This window comes from Dendrobates tinctorius, unplaced genomic scaffold, assembly GCF_039654945.1.
Source record: "Dendrobates tinctorius isolate UK_male_01 unplaced genomic scaffold, ASM3965494v1 ptg000081l, whole genome shotgun sequence".
Taxonomy (NCBI): domain Eukaryota; kingdom Metazoa; phylum Chordata; class Amphibia; order Anura; family Dendrobatidae; genus Dendrobates; species Dendrobates tinctorius.
In genome coordinates this window covers 13,704,301-13,717,178 of record NW_027361749.1, presented here as the reverse complement: position 1 = coordinate 13,717,178, position 12,878 = coordinate 13,704,301, and the positions used below count along the sequence as shown (strand labels likewise).

The 12,878-nt window shown below is 47.0% G+C and overlaps 1 protein-coding gene across 2 annotated transcripts in view; it reads right to left on the bottom strand.

The window, feature by feature from the left end:
* MCM4 (minichromosome maintenance complex component 4) overlaps positions 1-12,600 on the bottom strand; it is a 52,980-nt gene extending 40,380 nt beyond the window's left edge. The window contains exons 1-2 of one of the 2 annotated variants that reach the window (XM_073583777.1): positions 12,524-12,600; positions 1,631-1,704 (exon numbers count right to left, since the gene is read on the bottom strand). In XM_073583777.1, coding sequence (XP_073439878.1) covers positions 1,631-1,704; positions 12,524-12,528 — 79 coding nt within the window. In that variant the 5' untranslated portion in view covers positions 12,529-12,600. Of the gene's footprint in view, positions 1-1,630; positions 1,705-8,845; positions 9,275-12,523 lie in introns of those variants that run through there. The other variant, XM_073583778.1, reaches the window with a different exon arrangement.
* Between the last annotated feature and the right edge of the window lie 278 nt (positions 12,601-12,878).

The window sequence follows — 12,878 nt, the reverse complement described above, 5'->3', positions numbered from 1 at the left end:
CTGGTCCTGCCGCAGAGAACTGCAAGGATACGGGGTGGCAGTACACGCCGTACTCGCAGACTCCATGTGGGAGTACAGATGTGACTTTTCACTCTGTATCCCTCCGTAGAACCTGTAAAGGAACGACGCACGACGAGGTAGATATGGGTCTAATGAAAGACCCGTGTCCACCTCCTACTGACACTAAGCTAAACTGAGGAAATTGGTGCAGGTCGGTGGGGTGTATACTGCGGAGTAGGAGCTAACTTTTTTTGTGCATAGTGTCAGCCTCCTAGTGTCAGTCCTAGCAAAGCATACACCCATGGTCTGTGTGTCCCCCAATAAGGCGAACGAGAAAAAACGCATGCACACGAAAACGCATACGAACGCGTGCATACGCTAGACCATGCGCCCCCATGTTAAAGATAGGGGCGCAGGACGCATGCGCATGGACGCGCACGAAGCACAGCGCTAAAAAACGCTAGTGTGAAACCAGCTTTATAAAGCGTAAAATACGGTACTCTACAAAAACAAGCCCTTATATGGCTATATTGACAGAAATATAAAAAGTTAGGGCTTTTAGAAACAGAAAAAAAAAAAAACCATAGAAAATAGCCATAGCGTGAAGGGGTTAAGGACACAAATTAAATAATTTGCTTAGGGCAAAAATAGTATTTAATGCACAGAACTTAAGAACAGATTGTGAACACGGTGCCAAAACAAGATTTTCCAGAACTTTTGCTTCAGCTACCCTCCATATAAGGCAGACATCTCCAATACTCTAATGCTTTGTAATAGAGCGTGGAGAGACATGGTCAGATAATTAGGTTAACTACTGTACAATGCGCCATAGCGTTGACGGGCTGCTAACGGTATAGCATAACGCGATCGCATTATGCTATACCCGCTAGCACAGATGAATCTGCGCTAGCGGTGACGGAGCCTCAGACGCTGCAGGCCGCGTCCGAGGCTCCGTCACCGAATGACGGCACATCGCGAACGCGTGCCGCTTTACGGCATGTGTCATGATGCTCCCGACAATGGGGCTCAATGGCGGCGTTAATGGACTGCGTTACACTGGGGACAGGTGAATATCCCATGGCTTCCCCCATCCTACTTACCCCCTCCTGGTGCCTCTCTGCACTTGCTTCTCCGATGGTTTCCAGCACCGTAAGCTCCTTCCAGTGTTCAGTGGTACCGCTCATTAAAGTAATGAATATGCGCTGCACGCCTATGGGAGTTCAGTGGCGTGCATATTCATTACTTTAATGAGTGCTACCACGTGACCGCTGAACACAGGAATAGCTGCGGGGCAGGAAACCATCTGAGAAGCAGGAAGTGCAGAGACCGCGCCAGGAGGGGGTGACTATGTCGTGACAGCCACCACTCCTGCTTCTCCCCCGCCTACAATGACTCGAGTATATACCGAGAGGGGTACTTTCAGCCTAAAAAAAATGGGCTGAAAATCTTGGCTTATACTTGAGTATATACGGTAATTCATTTGCAAATTCCAAGCTGTGGAGTAAAAGTTAATTGCTAAAGGACAACAACAATGTTCCTCTAAAAAGACCTCAATAGAATACAGAAATTGTCATATATAACTAATGGCAGCATTGGACAATTAGGAGGCCTGGCAGGAAAAATTACTTACGAGTTGAAGGATTGCTGCCTCGTCCCCTCTTGTTCCTTCTACGGCTTGGTGTGGATGTTGGGGAAGACATGGTGCTGGAAAAGAGTGAAACAAAAATTCATGCTCACAAAAATTAAATTTTTTTGTGTTTTTAAATAAAGTTACAACTATAAATACACCAGAATTATCTCCCTTCAAATGTCACATTAATGGTTTTTGCCACTTTACAGGCTTAAAAAGTATCTGGAAAAGTAGTTGTGGCTTGGGTATGTCAATCTTGCGAAATTTACTAAAAGTGAACTATAGTTATTGGCTTAAGATGTTGTGAAAGATACTGGAAATAGGCTAGACAATGTAAAAATGCACCAGATTTCTCATCCAGTATGAGTCATAAGCTTTTATTTTATTGGCATCAAACATTTAGATTGAGAAGGGGTTGTTCTAGTACTGGACAACCCCTTTTAGGCTCAATTTATATGGTGATTTGTTGCTAAAATGAAAAAATGTCCAAACAAGATAAATGATAAAAGCTGTAGAACAAAAAAAAAAAAAAAAAGACTGACTGTAGATTCAAAACTCATACACTGATCTATTGAGGCTAAGTAAAAATGTACAAGTCTGTAAACAAGCTTCCTAGTTTAACATTCTGATCAGACTATGACATCCACGTCTCACACTGCGGACATAGACAAAAGAGGGCTCAATATTTGAACCCTAAGGCTAGTTTCAGCCCCGCCCCTGCCATGCCTCCGCCGGTAGCTCCGCCTACCGGCGCATGACGCTGCATGCGTCCCCCTATCTTTATCACTGGGGGCGCAGGCCGTGCGCAGTATGCGTTTGGCGGCGCATGCGCCTTTTTGACGGTGCGCCGGCGCAACCAAACTGCAGCAGGTTGCGTTTGGCGCAGGTCGGCGCACCGTCAAAAGGACGCATGCTGGTTGCCATATACATCCCCCCGCCCTATTCAGTCGAACCAGTAAAAAGAATCTTGTCTATTTTGGGTTCCTTTCCCCCTGCGCCGACTCTTCTAATAGGAGATTTTAATACATATTTGCATCCCTATTTGGATAAGTTGCATTCGGGAAACATATCAGAGGATGCAGCCTCAACCTCATTTGCTAGAACGTTAGTGGAGCTGGGTATGGTAGATCTTTGGCGTGTCCGAAACCCCACAGCCAGACAGTTTTCCTGCTACTCTAGCTCCCACCACGCTATGTCACGGATAGACCTGGCCATTGGGAATACACTCATGACCCCATATGTACGAGGGGTGGCCTACCTGCCTAGAAGTGTATCTGATCACTCGCCGCTACATGTCACACTTTCATGGGGACACCCCCTCACCCTATCTAGACCTATCTGGAAGCTTAATCCCTTCTGGATCCAGCTTATAGGGGGATCTTTGCATGATGCCATTCTAGAATATTTTCAACTTAATGAGTACTCTGCATCATCACATAGTCTGGGATTCCATGAAAGCCTATGTCAGGGGCTTATATATTAGAGAAATATGCACACGGAAAAGCCAAAATAGACGCTACACCCAGAGTCTGATCCAGGAGGTGTCTGTTGCGGAGGCTGCGGTGATACTCAACCCGACAGAGGAAACTAAAAAAGCTTTGGAGAAGGCACAGGGGTCGCTCAGGGAAAACCTCATGTCGGCGGCAGCAAATAAACGTTATTTCCTCAAACAAAAATATTTTATAGAGGGGGAGGGAGTAGGACATTTATTGGCCACGGTCATTAGAGCACAGGACGGATCTTCATATATCAATAGGCTAAAAACGGACTCGGGTGGTCCTGTGACAGACAGTGCGGACATAGTGAGTGAGATAAGGAGGTATTATATGCGACTATACACATCAGATTGCAGTCTCACGGAGACTGAGATTGAGCAGTACCTGGATGCGCTCTCTCTCCCTGCATTGGCTGATAGCGATAGGGATTCATTGGATCGGGACATCCTGTTGGAGGAGTTGGAGGAGGCGCTTGGTCAGATGCAAAATGAAAAGGCTCCAGGAATGGATGGCCTGCCTGGCGAGTTTTACAAAACCTATGCACCCTTACTGCTACCTAAGCTACTTAAGGTATTTGAAGAGGCTGAAAGGCAGAGGGTCCTCCCGCCATCTATGAGGGAAGCTTTGATAGTTTTAATATTAAAGCCCGGAAAGGATCCAGAGGTTCCGGATTCATATCGCCCGATTTCCCTATTATCAACAGATGTTAAATTATTGGCCAAGGTACTCGCCAATAGGATGTCCCGAGTTATCTCATCTGTTATACAGAAGGATCAGACGGGATTTATCCCAGGCAGAGCCACATCTATGAACCTTAGGAAACTATACTTGGGGATTCAACATAGTTCTGGGGAGTTGGGGGGAAGAGCAATTTTGTCCTTAGACGCCGCTAAGGCGTTCGATAGTTTGGAGTGGGGTTTTTTGTGGGCGGTACTTCGGAAAATGGGCTTTGGACACAGATTTATAAATTGGGTGAGGCTGTTGTATGGCTCGCCGGTGGCGAAGGTTGGGGCTAATGGCAGGGTCTCTGAGTCTTTTCCTCTTGGGAGAGGTACTAGACAGGGGTGCCCGCTCTCGCCCTTGCTATTTGCTACTGCGGTGGAGCCATTGGCAGTTGCAATTCGGAAGTCCAGAGAAATAATGGGATTCAGATGTGGAACTGTGGAGTTGAGGATATCATTGTACGCGGATGATTTACTTCTATATTTAGATAAGGTACATTCCTCGATTTTGCCGGCAATGGAGGTCATTCGAGAATTTGGGCTGAGGTCTGGTCTTCGGATTAATTGGTCCAAATCAGCTTTAATGCCGATAGACCCTCTCCCGGCGGATTTCTCAGATTTGCAGATACCGGTCCCTGTAGTTCGGAGGTTTAGGTATCTGGGTATAATTGTTAGTCCTGCCCCGAAGGATTTTCGGGCTCTGAATCTGGAGCCCCTGTTGCAGCGATTTAGAGCAAAAGTACATACTTGGTGTCGCCTGCCGTTGTCGAATATTGGTAGATCTAACTTAATCAAAATGGTAATGATGCCACAATTATTATATTTGATACATAATTCTCCGGTGTGGATCTGTAGGGACTTTTTTGCAAAAATAAATACATTATTCCGGGAATTAATTTGGAAGAAAAAACAGGCTAGGATTCGCTTGGAGATACTGCAGCGAGGGAAGGAGGAGGGAGGATTGGCGGTGCCAAACCCATTCATATACTTTATAGCCTCCCAGATGCAACATCTTAAGGGTTGGGGTAGAGACGGGGCGTGTGACAATGGTGGTGATATTGTGAGGGAAGGATCGGTATGGAAATATCCAGGGTGCCGGTTGGAGGTGGGAAGACGGCAGATAAATGGGGCACGATACCCCACGTTGGCTATGATTTTCAAGGTGTGGGATAGGGGTAAGTCTCTTTTGAAGATAAATGGGCCTACGGAATTGTGGCCATTGTGGCGAAATCCGGATTTGCAAGAGATCAAAAAGCTGGTGGGGTTCGGAAGATGGGAAGATAAAGGGATTTATCTGGTGTCACAAATTTTGCAAAATAATACTCTTAAGAGTTTTGAACAATTGAGAACAGAATTTCACCTCCCGCACGTCTTCTTTTATCAGTACTTACAGCTAAGACATGCATTGGAAAAACAGAGAAGGACAAATCCGGTGATAGTGACACATAATCAAACACTACATATGCTACTTACATCTGAGTCTTCTAGGGGACTTATCTCTGAATTATATAAAAGATTATTACCTGCCCATCTGGAGACATATCCACTGACTGCTGCTAAGAATAAGTGGGAACGGGACGTTGGCCCCCTGACGGAGGACCAGTGGTCCGATATTCTAGAACAGGTCCCTAAAATGGCGGTTTCTGAGTGCCAGCGGCTTTCGCAAATATATCTCATTCACAGGGTATATAAAACACCCAGCTTATTATTTAAAATGGGACTTAGGCCCAATACACAATGTGTTAGGTGTGGGCAGGATGATGCCCACTTGATGCATGTTATGTGGGAGTGCGGGCACATTGGGGATTTCTGGAGGCAGACCCTGGGACTCATAGCCCAAGTATACCATATCACAATACGACCGTCACCTCGTCTATGTTTGTTGAATTTGTGGGAGGAGGGGGTTGACCCGGACTCTGCAGTGGCCCTGGGAATAGCACGCATCCTGTATCAGGCAAGAAAGATACTTGCATATCATTGGTTGGATCCTATGCCACCAACATTGTCAGAGCTTAAAAATAAACTAAATAATGTCATCAGATTGGAAAGGGGGGCTTATTTAAAAAGAAATGCATTAAGAAAGTTTTACAAAATTTGGCAGCCATGGATGGAGTCACCGGGTCTCCCCTCGGGCGCACTGGTACGGGATGCGATGTTGGACCAGTTGCTGTTGTGCTTGCGATGAGGGGATGCTTGGGGGGTGAAAATAAAGTCTAGTGCCCTTTGTGGCGAAGTAGATTTTGAGTGGCGCGGTGGGAGGGAGCTGGGGTGGATTGGACCTGATATCCGTGGGGGGCGGGGGGGGGCGAAATATGATGCGGAGTGGCGCGGCTGGCGGGGATGGTTTTCCCGCTGAAATGAGGCACTGATGTATAATTTTGATTTTTGTTTATTTGTGGAGCCATGTTGTTTATAGGCTCAATTTTATGCAAATATCTGTGTTTTGAGATTTCTTCTTTTTATTTATTCTTACACAGGAAGAGTTTTACCCTTTAAATAATATTTGCTCTCAATGTAAATTTTACTAGCTATATAAGATGTCATATTCTTTCTGTATTGATTCCTGAATGTTTAATAAAAAAGATCTGATTCAAAAAAAAAAGGACGCATGCGTCGCCAAACGCATACTGCGCACGGCCTGCGCCCCCAGTGATAAAGATAGGGGACGCAGGACGCATGCAGCGTCTTGCGCCGGTAGGCGGAGCTACCGGCGGAGGCGCGGCAGGGGGCAGGGCTTAGCGGCGGCCGTGCGCAGGCCGTCGCTGTGCTCAAAAGCGCTAGTGTGAAACTAGCCTTAGCAGCACAACAGCTCATCATAATGTACAATTCCACCTGCTTTGGAGGTGGAAACTGGCCCCCTGATCTTTTGAGCACCTGTGCGGCCTCACAGGTTGCATTAATGATATATCTGCCCATCACATCAAACCTCTTAGTGAACCTGAGGTGCTATGGAGCACAGTGTCGCTCTTACTGCTGGTGCCCTATTGCTGTGGCCGGTAAATGGCGCAACACCTTTCAAGGTCAGGAACTCATTATGAGGTTTGCAGTGATGTGGAATTGGGCTTTATACAGTCTGATCAGAATGTTATGTAAGAACTTCAATGTTCAGTTTTGCTTAGCCACAGTAGATCAATGTATGAGCTTTGGATGTGCAGTCCGTGTCTTTTTATGCAGTGATGGAATAATTGATCAACTGCATCAGTTATATAAAAGAGCAGGTGTTTATGGTCTCAAAAAGAAAAAAACAACCACACCCAGTTCAGAAATGGGAATTCAAATTGGTCCCCTCTGCAATAGTTGTTCTGTTCTGATTTTTGGCAGACAAACAATAAGGAAAAAAAAAGTTTTATTTAACCATTTTCATTCATCCCACTATAAAGCATATTATATATGCTAAATTTGATGGATACCATAATATACGGGCTCATATGACAATGTTGTCACAGGAATCTCAGTGACAACATTACTGGAACAAGCGTATGAAAAATCATCAGAGTTTTATTTAAAAAAAAAATGTATCCAGTCATCTAGGTGCACACCTTTTCTGCTTGTGTGTGATCAGTTTTCATAACGCTACATTCAAAAATGTACATGACCAAATACAGTATTCTAGGTTAATAGTGGAAATATAATTGTAAAAAATTGACACAAGGATTTTATTTTTTTTTTTTATAAGGACTCACAAATGAACAGATCTGCAGAGCGGTATGATTGCTACTGGGATGGTACACATCTGTATTATGGGCCTGTCTGAATAAATCGTAAGGTGGAGCCTCACGGTGACTGACAGCGACATGGACAAAGAACACTATGCCACAAAGCAAGTGAGGAACAGCAACAATCAAGCTGCAGCAGAAAAAAACCCGCTGTAGACTTTGTGACCTGCCTGCGGTGTGCTCTGATGCACAGCAATATATGGGCGTGTAACTAATGTGTAGCACAAGCCTAAAGGCCCCGTCTCACTAAGCCATCTCGGTAGCGAGATCGCTGCTGAGTCACAACTTTTGTGACGTAACAGCGATCTCACCAGCGAGATCGCTGTGTGTGACAGTGATCAGCGAGCGGCCCCCCTGCCGGTATCGCTGGAAGAAACCTCTGGACATTTCTTTGGTCGCTGGTCTCCCGCTGGCCAGCACGCATCGCTGTGTGTGACAGGCGGGAGACCAGCGATCAGCTGTAAAAAATAAAAAAAATAAAAGATATTGTTATTCTCACCTTCCGACGTCCCGTTCAGCCATCCTGTCTCTCTCCACGCTCCGGTCCCAGTGATCCTTTGCACGAATGACCGCGAGACTTCGCGCTCCCGCGAGACCGTGACATCTCGCGGTCATTCGTGCAAAGGATCACTGGGACCGGAGCGTGGAGAGAGGCGGGATGGCTGAACGGGACGTCGGAAGGTGAGAATAACTATATTTTTTATTTTGATTCTATTTTTTACAGGATGGCCAGCGATGCCGGGCGCTCTGCATCGCTGTGCTGATCGCTGGTGAAGCTGTCTGTGTGACAACTCACCAGCGATCACATATCGACTTACTAGCGATCCTGACACCTTGATATCGGTGTCAGGATCTCTGGTAAGTCGCTTAGTGTGACGGGGCCTTAAGGGTTCTGATCACAGTATCTGAAGGGTTACAGCCAGGATCACAGGGGTTACATCCCAGGCTTATTATCCACCAAGGACAGGATCCAGGCAGAGAATACGATGCACAGGCGGATAGGACGCAGACAGGGAGAAGCCTATAGGGGACAGCAGGCCCCACTCCACACACACAACCCAGACTATGAGCGCTGCCCACTACCCAGAGCAGGGAAGGGCGCCACAAGGGGTCGGGGGCCGCCAGCATACCCCCCCTCCAACACTCAGCAGCTTGGGATTAATCTTCCCCAGACTCCACATTACTTTATTACAGCTCAGGCTTGTTTCAGGCTACGTCAGGAGACGTCCCGTGCTGTCACTGCTGGGGCTTGTAGTGCTCCGGTGCCCCCCGGCCTCTCACCTGCGCTCCCGGTAGCTCTCGCACTGTCACACGCCGCTCACGTTGTTCTCAGCTGCTGCTCCTTCTCCCGCCAGACGAATTCGCGCCAATAGGACTGTCACGTGACAAGTTTCGCGGGAATTTTCATCTCCCCACACTGACTAGAAGGAATGTTCCACTATAGCAGGGCTTCTACAATAAATTATTACCAACTTATGTGTTTTGTTTGAACCCCAAACACTGATAATAGTATTATAATATCCATTCATAAACATTAATAGCAGGTAACGCTTCCATAACTTATTTGTGGAAAGATATTCAAATCGCACGGCCCCTCTGTTATCGCCATAATGGTACAGTCCCCACGGCTTCCGGGTTTTTTTTTCTTGGTAATAAAACACAATGTGGCGCAGACTGCGACCTGGAGATGTGAGCGCCCCCTGGTGGGGTTGGATTACTTAGCATGCAGAGATAACGTTGCAAAAAAAATGGAAGAAACCTGAAAGCAAAACGTCTGCCCGAAATAAAATCATCGCCCCTGAGCCGTGCTGGAGAGACAGGAGGCTTTCTACAGCCCTGAGCCGCACACAATGCCTCAGCCTGAGCTGTGCTGGAGAGACAGGAGGCTTTCTACAGCCCTGAGCAACGTGACATTCCCCACCCTCATCATGGGAGACTTTAACATTCCCATTGCTTTTCCTCTCTCCCCATCTGCTACTTACCTTTTATCTCTAACCTCCTCCTTCAGCCTCTCGCAGCATACTAAGGCTGGTTTCACACGTAGCGGAAATTACCGTGAGAATTCCGGAATTCCATTCCGCGGGAAAATCGCATTTTAAATTCCCGCGATTTTCCCGTAGAAAAACTAGCATTTTGCAAGCATAATTAGCTTGCAGAATTGCTAGCGTTTTCCAAGCGATCTGGAGCATCGCTTGCAGAACTGATTGACAGGTTGGTCACACTCGTCAAACATAGTGTTTGACGAGTGTGACCAACTTTTTACTATTGAGGCCGCCTATGCGGCTTCAATAGTAAAAGATAGAATGTAAAAAATTAATAATAAAAAAAAATTTTTGTTATTCTCACCTTCCGACGTCCCGCGCAGCCTTCCCGCCTCTCTCCACGCTCCCGGTCCCAGTAATCCTTTGAGACAATTACCGCGATGACGTCCGTTCTCGCGGGATCACAATGTCTCGCGGTCATTCGCGATGACGTCCGTTCTCGCGGGATCGCAACGTCTCGCGAATGACCGCGAGACTTCGCGATCCCGCGAGAACGGATGTCACCGCTCCCAAAGGCTTACTGGGACCGGGAGCGTGGAGAGAGGCGGGAAGGCTGCACGGGACATCGGAAGGTGAGAATAACAATATTTTGTCATGACAGTCTCCTCTCCTCCGGACCGTGAGTACCATCCGCAAATGTTCTGCCTACTTTTTGCATGGTGTGCACAGCCACATGCGGAAAGTAAGCAGAACAATGCATTCCTATGGGTGCGGGATCGCCGCGATTCCGCGAAATTAATGACCATGCTGCGTTTTTTACCGAGAAGCGATTCCGCCGCGGTAAAAACCGCAGCATTAGCACAGCATTGCGGAATCCCATAGGAATGCATGGGATGCTTATTTTGGGTTTTCGCGTCAAAATCGCGCAGTTAAAACTGCTGCGGAAACGCGAAAAAACCGCCACGTGTGAACTCAGCCTTACTCTCCTACGCATGAAGACGGAAACGCCCTCGACTTGGTCTTCTCCCGGCTTTGCTCAGTGTATGATTTTACCAACTCCCCTCTCCCGCTCTCTGACCATAATCTTCTATCATTCTTTGTTAAGAACTGCCATCTCGCTCAGGACACCCCCACTTTCCACACTTTTTATTATTATTAATTTATAAAGCACCATTGATTCCATGGTGCTGTACATGAGAAGGGGTTACATACAAATTACGGATATCACTTACAGTAAACAAACTAACAATCACAGACTGATATAGAGGGGAGAGAGGACCCTGCCCTTTCGGGCTTACATGCTTCAGGATCGTGGGGAAGGAGACAGTAGGTTGGGGGTTGCAGCAGCTCCTGTGTTGGTGAGGTGGTAGCTCCGGTAGTTGTAAGGAGGTAGCGGGGTGATTGCAGGCTGTAGGCTTTCCTGAAGAGGTGGGTTTTCAGGTTCCGTCTGAAGGATCCGAGTGCGGTTGATAGCCGGATGTGTTGGGCACAGAATTCCAGAGGATGGGGACTATTCGGGAGAAGTCTTGGAGGCGGTTGGGTGAGGAGTGAATAAGTGTAGAGGAGAGAAGGAGGTCTTGGGAGGATCGGAGATTACGTGAGGGAAGGTATCGGGAGATTAGTTCAGAGATGTATGGAGGAGACAGGTTGTAGATGGCCTTACAGAAATATATATACTTACAGAAATATACGGACCATTAGCACCCAGAAACTTATGAAAAATTTGCAGTCATCATTGGCCCCAATCTCCTTCCGGCCTGACTCTGCACTGAAACATTATAATGAAGCAATGCACAGTGCCCTAGCTGAAGCTGCACCTCCTATACATAGAAAAACTCAGCACAGATGGTGACAACCCTGGCACACGCTGCAAACACGTTTCCTAATTCCTACAGCGGTGCTTCAGGTGGGCCAAACGTCTGTGGGGAAAATCAAATCTGCCTGAAGATTTCATCCATTATAAGCTTATGTTTAAAACAAACAACACTGCCCTTCACCTCTCCAAACAAACCTATTCCAACACCCTCATCACCTCACTATCCAATAACCATAAATGTCTATTTGACACCTTTCATTCCCTACTCAACCCAAGAGTGCAGGCCCCAACCACAGATCTTCGCGCTGACGATCTGGCCAATTACTTCAAAGAAAAAATTGACCATATCCGACAGGAAATTTTCTCTCAATCCCCTCATACCATGCACTGTCCTCCCTCCTGCTTCCCCACTGCATCTAGCTCACTCTCTGACTTTGAACCAGTCACAGAAGTAATTAGGCTCCTTGCATCTTCTCACCCTACCACTTGCACCACTGACCTCATTCCATCACATCTCCTCCAGTCCATTTCCCCAGCTCTCACCACTCACCTAACAAAAATCCCTCCTCATTTAAGCATGCCATCACACATCCATTACTTAAAAACCATCCCTCGACCAAAACTGTGCTAACTACACCATTTTCCAAATTATTATGCAAATTATATTTTTCTGTGATTTTCCTAAGTGGTCGGTGCAAATGACAGTCAGTCTAATAAAAGTATATGTGGGGAGGTTGAGCTGGGTACGGCTCTGTCTGTAGTGGGAGACAGAGAGATTGACATAAGGTGTCATGTGGCAGTCTGCCCATTAGAGGTCACTGGAGAGCACCGAAGGCAGTGGTTATGTAACTGTCATATGAGGGTTACATAACTGCCAGAGGTCAAGGTGGCTCTGATTGGGCGAAGGTGACTGTCAAGTGACAGAGGGTGGAGCTACCTGGACTGACTGGATTAATACTGAAGTGAGCTTCTAGAAGCTTCAGTCTAGTGATGGGCAGTCCGGCTCTTTTTGGTGATATGGCTCTCATGGCTCCGCTCACCAAAAAGAGCCAGCTGTCATGTCCGCCATGTCTGTTTTGCCTCAAGAACCCCTGGAGCGGTGTGCACGCGCATCTCGTGTCTGCTATCTTGCATGTTCCCTAGACCAGTGTGCACACTCACCTCATGTCTGTTGAGCTGCAGGATTCCTGTGTTTCTGCTCTGCCTTCTGTGATCACCTCGTCATGTCTAGAAACCCTGATCATGTGTCCTTCCTATGTTCCAGCATAGGCTGGTTCTGCATTCGTCTCTGCATGTCTGAAACCCTGATCATGTGACCTTTCCTAGGATCCTGCACTGTCTGGTTCTGCAATCGTCTCTGCATGTCTAGAAACCCTTATCATGTGACCTTTCCTAGGATCCTGCACTGTCCGGTTCTGCAATCGTTTCTGCATGTCTGAAACTCTGATCATGTGACCTTTCCTAGGATCCTGCACTGTCCGGTTCTGCAGTCGTTTCTGCATGTCTGAAACCCTGA